Genomic DNA, 9,153 nt, shown 5'->3' on the forward strand with positions numbered 1-9,153 from the left:
TACTCCGTCATTTATGGTCATACAGACTTAAGAAATATGAGAAATAGAAACTGTTGAATGTCTACTTTTTTATGAGTCCACTTACAATCGAAATAAAACATTGTGCTTTCGTAAAATAAAGAAAATAAACAGGGTGAGCTTCTGGCTCTGCGTCTCCGTGAACTTTTGATTAAAGGTACTGTTGATTAAAATGCTAAATTTGGTTTTACATTGTGTGTGTAAATGAATAGTCTTGGACTTGGTGCTGGAACCCAAAGCACAGGACAATAGAGACACCAGAATAACAATATTCATGATTCTGAAGCTGAAAATACAGAATTATTTTAGATGAATATCTACTTTCACTGACTAGATATATTTAAAATAATGTCACTTTTTTACAGGTAACATCAGACATGTGGCATTATCAGGACCCACAAACATTCCCCCATTGCATTATTATACATTATATTCAACATTATATACAGTAGATTGTGTAGCTCTGACACTAAAACTCTGAAAACTTGAATTTTTTCTCACAGAGTAATCTTTATTTTGGGTGAACTATCCATGATACATGTTGTTGCATTTTTGTATTGCGATATATTGTGACGTGATACATTGTTACAGCCCTAGTCGTTTGATTGAACTATTTCAGCAATTGGACTAGTGGAGTAATGATGCTGAAAGTTCAGCTTTGATCACAGGAATAAATTACCGTTTAAAATATAGTGCAATAGAAAACAGTTCTTTTACATTGTTTGCCAATATGAGTGTTTTTACTGTAGCGTTGATGGAATAAATGCAGAAGGACGAGAGCGAGTGGCGGCCGGTTCGTCTCTGTAATGAATTCCTCAATCACACAGAGGAATGTGTTCTGTGTTAATTACTGTGTCTCTTCATCAGCGGCTCGTGCTGTAATTACAGTAAAAACCTCGAGCGGCCGCAGCTCACACTCCTTCTGTCCACACACACACACACACACACACACACACTGCTTTACCATCAAACTTCACAACGACACTTCTAAACCCTGAAACTACCAGTCAAACGTTTGGATGTTTTTAATGTGTTGAAAGAGTCTCTTCTGCTCACCAAAGCTGCATTTATTTGATCAAAAATACAGAAAAATTATGAAATATTATTACAATTTAAAACAAGTGTTTTCTATGTGAATATACAGTAAAGTGTAATTTATTCCTGTGATCAAAGCTGAATTTTCAGCATCATTACTCCAGTCTTCAGTGTCACATGATCCTTCACAAATCACTCTAATATGATGATTTGATGCTCTAGAAACATTTATGATTATTATCAGTGTTGAAAACAGTTGTGCTGATTAAAAAAAAAAATCTTTTTTTTAATAATAACAATAATTATTAGTATTATTATTATTATTGATATTAAATCCATTATAATAATAAATGTTATACATATTTTTTTGCATTATTATTATTCTCACCAATAATAATAATAATAATGAAATCCATTATAATATATATTACATTTTTATTATTATTACTGAAGCTTTATGACAATATTATAAACATTATAAATCATCATCCTCATTATTATTATTAAGTCTATTATAATAATAAATATTATACAGTTTATTTATTTTTTGTGTGGAAATGGTGATATATTTTATTTTTCAAGATTCTTTGATGAATAGAAAGTTAAAAAGTACAGAATTTATTTGAAATAGAATATTTTATAACATTATAAATGACTTTACTGTCTTTTACTGTATTTTTGATCAAATAAACGCAGCCTTGGTGAGCAGAAGAGACTTATTTTAAAAACTTTTTTTTTTAAATGTGTAAAGGATTTATTTTCATTTTTATGATTTAATTATGATCTTTTCATCAACTGGCAAACCTCCTGAGTTTAGGAAACCCTGCCTTATATAACAGTACTGTGTTATTTGGACTTGTTGGTGGTTTGATATTAGTTTTCCACTGCACACTCCAGGAGCGAGACGAAGGGAAACGTAGTTTGTTTGTTGAGTGTGATGTGTGTTTGTTGCACCATCTGGCTGTGAGCGTCACACACACCTCTGAAACACACCGCTTCCCCTTCGACAGCTGCGTCTCTCATCCTCATCCTCATCATCATCATCATCATCTTCATCACATCAATCAGGCTCTGCTGATAAACAACACATTTCTGTCACTAAAACTCAAAATGACTAAAACTCTGTTAAGGATTTGAATGTATTGAAACTATCGGATGAGAACAAAACTTGAACTGTGTGATCTGATGACACTATTGTCTTCTGCAATATAGCCAAATCGACTTTGTTTCATAATTGATTGACTTTGCAACATCGACACAGTTATCTCTAAAACTTGCTTCATAATTGATGAACTTTACAGTTATTTATCTGAACTGAATCAATATTGGACTGACTCAGTGAATAATGACACTGTTGTCATCTGTAGAACTAGTTTCATAATTGATAAACTTTACAGTTATTGAACTGAACTGAATCAACACTGAACTGACTTGAGCTGGTCTTATTTTTCATTACATTTTGCATCATTGATTCAGTAATTCTGCTTTGAAACAGTCAGCACTACATGACTTGAGAAAATTAGTTATTATTGAAATACCATTTCATTTTAACATACCATTTCAACTCCAGGTTTGATGACCATGTTAAAGTTTCAGTTCACTCAGCTAAGTTCAGTGTTTTACAAGGTTTCAAATGAACTGCCCTTCAAAGAGCCAAAAGAACCATAAACCAGGGCTAGACTACTTTACTATAGTGAAATACCGGTAAAATATTACTGATACATGTTTGTATTACTGATAAATGACTGTATAATGACCTAAAAATCATTTACCTTCATGTTTTAGCATTCATGTAGGCTAGTGTGTGTTTTCTGCTGGTTTGAATCGCGCATGAATCGCTCGTTTTAATCGGTTCTTTTTTTAACGGTCAAACGGCTGGTCTGAAATGATTCGTGATTCAGTCTGATTCATTCGGACAGTTCACTCGCACTGAATCGTTTGCAGCGGTTTCTCACACCGAGAGCAACAGCGATTTTCCTTTGTTGAAAAGTAAATAAAACTTGCAAGTCAGTGAGTAATAACAACATACATCTTAAGTGTGTAAAATATTAATACAGTGAACAAAACACGCGAAGAAATCCGCAATGCAAGACCATTATCAGAATTCCTGAAAGCGTGAAACAATTTAGTATTGTTCAACAACAATAAGTTTTCTGTTTAATTCGATTTTTAGTTGTATGAAAAATGATCCCATAGCGCCACCTAGCGTTCAACTAGTGGTATTACCAGCAAATCAGATAAATTCTAAATTTCTAAATTATGTTTAATATCAATAGGAAGCATGGACATTTCAGAATGCTGTCAAACAGTGTTGAATCATTTGAATAATGAAGAAATGAAATTAATAGTTTGTAGTTTTATCAGACTTGGTGTTGCTGAGATCAGACAGAGCCGGTTTGTTTTATTCTTCAGAGGATCTAGAATCAGCGGTGAACATTATGGACTGTGATAAATGTCATGTTTTGGCATGTTTATTCAGCGTGACATTTGCAGACTAAAATCGTCCTCTTGCAAACTTCTCGTCTGTCCAGCAGAAACACTGTTTTCTCAGTCAGCTTTCTGGAAATGAACGTGTCCGTCGGCTGTTCGTTCTTCTGTAATGCTGATCGAGGCTTCATGTGGTTTATTAGACAGGTCAACATGCTGAATACATATTCATATTCATATTCATGTGTGTCCGCTGAACTACAGTGTCATTGGATGATCTAAAGCGCTGTAATATGATGTGGGGAAAACATAATAATAACAACAACAGCAACAACAAATATTATTAATAATATAGAAATTGTTTAAATATTAATATGTATAATGTGTATTATTATTATGTATTTAATAACATTAATAATAATGACATAATTATGATGTTGATTCTTCTTCTTGATGGTTGTTGTTGTTATTTATTTGTTTATAATATTTATTATCATAATGGATTTAATAGTAATACTAGGTTTTTTTTTAAATACCAAATATTAATAAACCATTAATAGTATCATATTTATTATTAAAATAGACAATATATGATAATATTAAGTATTATAATGGATTTAAAAATAACAATTATTATTATTATTTTTATTATTATTTATGGTGATTATTAATTGTTGTTGTTATTATTTATTTATAATGTTTAAAATATTTGTTATCATAATGGCTTAAATAATAATACTTGTTGTTGTTGTTGTTGTTTCTAATACCAAAAATGAATAAACATGTATAATATTTATTATTATAATTGACTTGATAATTTATAATGTTTATAATATTGTTATAAAGGCTTCAATAATAATTATATATTATGATGGATTTAATAATAATAATTATTATTGGTGTGAATAATACTAATAAATGTATAACATTTATTATTATAATGGATTTAATAATAATTATTATTATTAAAAAAAGGGGTGGGAAATCGCATTTTCTACATAAATCTGAAGCAGCACAACTGTTTTGAACACTGATAATAATCATAAATGTTTCTTGAGCATCAAATCATCATATTAGAGTGATTTCTGAAGGATCATGTGACACTGAAGACTGGAGTAATGATGCTGAAAATGCAGCTTTGATCACAGGAATAAATTACACTTTACTGTATATTCACCTAGAAAACAGATATTTTAAATGATAATAATATTTCAAATTTTTGACAGTATTTTTGACCACATAAATGCTTCCTCAGCATCCCCAGCTAATGTCCATCTCTGTGTGTGTGTCAGGTGTCGAAGGCGGCGGCGGATCTGATGGCGTACTGTGACGCGCACATACGAGAGGATCCGCTCATCGTCCCCGTCCCGGCCTCAGAAAACCCCTTCCGGGAGAAGAAGTTCTTCTGCACCATCCTCTGAGGAACAGGTCCTGCCGTGAGCTTTCCCGTCGAGCTGAGTTTGAGCTCGAGCTCCTGATGCTCCATCACTCCTGGAGACCCGTGGGGGGTTCGGGAGGGGAGTCAATTAACTGGCAACCCAGTCAGAGCGTCTCATGTCTCGTTTACTAGGTTTGTTATTGCTTCGTAATTAGAGAACAGCCTTTCTCACTGCTTATGGGATGAGAGAGATTGTGTGTGTGTGTGTGTGTGTGTGTGTGTGTGTGTTTTATTTCGCCTCGTTTCAGGATGTGAAGGCCTGACGGGGGGGCGTTTTATAATGTTATTTCGACTTTTTTTATTAAATAAAGCTGTGTTTGATATGCACTGCCTGGTCAAAGGTTTGGACACACTCAAAAAAAAAAGAAAAAGAAAAAAAAAGCTTGTGCATTAATTAGTGAAATTGTTGGTAAATTGTGATTATGAATGAATTTGTTTGCAACATGAAACATTCAAACTTTGGGAGTGGATAGTGAAATAAACGCATGTTTAAAAGGATGAAGTTGCGTGATGAACGACAATAAAGAAGAGAGTCTATATCAATCCCAGTTATTTCATAGGTTTCATTCCTTGACTATTATTTTTGAACTTTTTTTTTTTTTTTTTTTTTATAATAAAAATAATTATTTTTGAATAATAGTCATAATAAAGAACGAGTTTGCTTTAGATTTGCTTTGTATTTAGATTTAAATGGCCATTTCATTTCATTTAACCTGCTGAAAATTCAGGAATAAATGACATTTCCAAACATATTCACATATTTTAAATTGTAATAATATTTCAAAATTTTTCCCTATTTTTGACCAAATAAACGCAAGCCTTGAAGAGCGTAAGAAATGATAAAGACGTGTCCAAACTTCTGACTTGTCATGCATCTGTATTAGAGCGATTCCCGTTTTTTTAAAGGTATTTTGTATATCAAGCGTTTTTCAGCTTATGCGAATCAAATCTGATCCAGTTTCCAAATAACATTGTGATGAACAGAAGAGGAAGCCTCCTGAATATCTGTGAAGCTGAAGAGTTTTAACCCCTTCAGACCCGAGAAATCCACTCTGAATCGGTACAGTCTGAATTCAAGCATTCGTCCATAATCCTCCGGCTGATTTCTGGGATATGTTGGGATGAGGGATTGAGCGTACGGATGTGTAACTAGAGTTCCTGTGCCGATAACTTGTGGGATCACATGATTTTCCTCTTTATCATAAAGTTATTTGGAGACTTCACTCTCGTATAGTGGATATTTAAAGCTGAAGTGTGTCATTTCGGAATTGCAAAACACTTCAAACTGTTTTTTTTTTCCGAACGGGAAAATCAGACTTTTTTCATGGAAATCAACCCACAAATCCCTGAGTTGTACAGTAGTGGCCGGAAGCGAGAGGGGATGTTTGCTTTTCAGTTCAAGTTCAATTAAAGCATCAAAATATGAGGGAAATATTTTGAACTAAAGTTGGTCCAGGCGTTTATCTGACAGAATTTATTTGGCAAACTACAGCTTTTATTTTACTATGACAAAAAAACTAAAGCAAACATTGACTATGACATCATCAGTTATTAATATTTCATTGGTTCTCTCTTGTTTTTGCATGCGTTCATCATTTCTCTGTGTGACAAGGACAAAAATGATGTCGCTCAATTTGTCCTGTTTTGTGTTATTATTCTCACACATAAAACGAGCACAACTACGCAATATGATCACACAAACATGTATTGAAGAAATGACACACGTCACATTTAAATTGAGTCTGAATTCGATTGAAAAGCTTTTCATTGATTGAGAAGCTGTCCTGAAGAGCTCAGATTCAGTCCTCAAACGATGAAGGTTTCTGCACACGCTCTGGACGGCCGGACACACACTGGGTCTGCTTCACAAGAGCGAATCTGTTGTTCTGCCGGTCCGGATTTAAACAGCAAGACCTGTGACTGAAATGCCAAACGGAGAGCCTGCATGTTTACCTGTGTGTGTGTGTGTGTGTGTGTGTGTGTGTGTGTGTGTGTGTGTGTGTGTGTGTGTGTGTGTGTGTGTGTGTGAGTGAGTGAGTGAGTGAGTGAGTGAGTGAGTGAGTGAGTGAGTGAGTGAGTGAGTGAGTGAGTGAGTGTGTGAGTGAGTGAGTGAGTGAGTGAGTGTGTGTGTGAGTGTGTGTGTGTGTGTGTGTGTGTGTGTGTGTGTGTGTGTGTGTGTGTGTGTGTGAGTGAGTGAGTGAGTGAGTGAGTGAGTGAGTGAGTGAGTGTGAGTGTGTGTGTGTGTGTGTGTGAGTGTGTGTGTGTGAGTGTGTGTGTGTGTGTGAGTGAGTGAGTGAGTGAGTGAGTGAGTGAGTGAGTGTGTGTGTGTGAGTGAGTGAGTGAGTGAGTGTGTGTGTGAGAGTGAGTGTGAGAGTGTGTATGTGTATGAGCGAGTGTGTGTGCGTGCGTGTGCGTTCATGCTTGTGTGTGTGTGTGTACGCTCATATAGAAAGGTGTTTTCTGAGTGCCAAGTACTGTGACTATGGCGTGTTCCTCTACACTGTTATTTCACAGGCGTTTTCCTATTCAAAACAAACAAAAAAAGCACAATGTCAGATGTTTTTCTTTATATCACTGTATTTTAGCCTAGCCTTTGCTAATTTATACAAGACCAAGTGTTATTATATTCAATGCCCAGCGCCTGCCTGAGGTGCTGCTCGTGTACGTGTGTTAAAGCCCCTTTAAAGTGTGTGTAGGGTGGACGGGTCTTCTGGCATCCGGAGAAGAGCCACTTTAAAGTGCACAGATGTATATTTGAGATGCTAATGTTGCATGAGATAGCCTTTACATTAAGAGAAATAAAGAGTGTGTGTGTGTGTAGGGTTGGTATTTAAAAATGACGCCGTGTTCAAAACGCTTAAACATTTACTTTTATATTCCGCTAATGCTCCACGTGTGCGATGAGAACGAGGGTTTGTTGGGTTTCAAGAGAGTCCAGCTGATTTCTACAGAATTGCAGTACAGATGAACCCCAAAATGTAAATGATCTTTTAAATATTATTATTATTATTATTATTATTATAAAACCATAACTTGCATGGACTGATTACCCTATTTAAATATTAGAACTTTGAGATACCTTGTAATTGAATCAATGCCTAAATGTATGGATTTGTTGGTGCTTTTCTGCACTTTTCTCTTTTAGAAGTCTGAATGTGTAGATCTGTGCAGGTGTACAAATTAATAAACATTTTAAAACTGTCTGCATTCAGTGTTTAGTGTGTTTGATATGATATGTTTGTGCTGTCAATAACACATGTTGTAAAGTACAATACTCACTCATGTTAAAGGGATAATTCTGTCGTCATTTACACACACTCAAGTTTATTCCAAACCTGTATGAGTTTCTCTGATCAGTTGAACACAAAAGAAGATATTTTGAAGAATGTTTGGTAGACAAACAGTTAATAAGCCTCATTGACTTCCATATATTTCCTTCTGAGACCCAGACATTTTTTTTGGGGGGGAATTTAGTTTTTTTTTTTCATGTCATCACATTGTTTAGAGCACACACAAAAATGACAAAAAAAAAAAAAACAACATTTTTGAAAAATCATATTAGTTGTTTAAAAAATAAAATGACATGAGATTATAAGTATCGGCAAAAACAATGGGATTTTTTTTTCTTCAATCACCAATAAATTTTGGTGTTTCCGGATTTTTTTCCACAATTTGTATAAAGATGATTCTCAGCTATGTTATGAAAGATAAAATGGAATGAATTGATACACCATTTTACTTTATGCAATATGTGGGTAAAATGGCCATAAATGAATATTCCCATTCAATGCAATGTGTCTATACACTGTGTCTAATGTGCACATTAATGTGTTCTTGGAGCAACATTTAATGAAAAAAGAAGTGGAATAATTGGAGTAATAATTAGCAACATTTTTATAATAATATCTAATATTTCATAGGAATAATGATGTATAACTTATTTCCATAATCTCTTGTTGTGTCTCCCAGAATGCCTGATAACATGATGTAAGTCCTGATGAAATCAACACCCTGTTCTGGAACAGAAAGTCATAGTTTGATTTGAAGCCCCATTACGTTTTCCTGAGATGTTGGTTTATGAAATACAATGTGAAAAGTAGTCAGATTTAAATTATAATTACAATATATTATCATATTTCCTACATTTAATCACTAAATTAATGTCAGACATTTTTAAAGACCAAGGAGAAGTTGTTTTCATGGTGAAACCTCCAAATATATGGTGTCTCTGAAAA

At 34.1% G+C, this 9,153-nt stretch overlaps 1 protein-coding gene across 1 annotated transcript in view; it reads left to right on the forward strand.

Moving 5' to 3' along the window:
- Positions 1 to 5,459, forward strand: part of gng4 (G protein subunit gamma 4) — a 13,689-nt gene extending 8,230 nt beyond the window's left edge. Inside the window, exon 3 of the mRNA XM_084391839.1 lies at positions 4,773 to 5,459. Coding sequence (XP_084247965.1) covers positions 4,773 to 4,901 — 129 coding nt within the window. The 3' untranslated portion in view covers positions 4,902 to 5,459. The remainder of the gene's footprint in view (positions 1 to 4,772) is intronic.
- Positions 5,460 to 9,153: the final 3,694 nt, after the last annotated feature.

The sequence above is a fragment of the Rutilus rutilus genome (genome assembly GCF_951802725.1).
Source record: "Rutilus rutilus genome assembly, chromosome: 20".
Lineage (NCBI taxonomy): Eukaryota > Metazoa > Chordata > Actinopteri > Cypriniformes > Leuciscidae > Rutilus > Rutilus rutilus.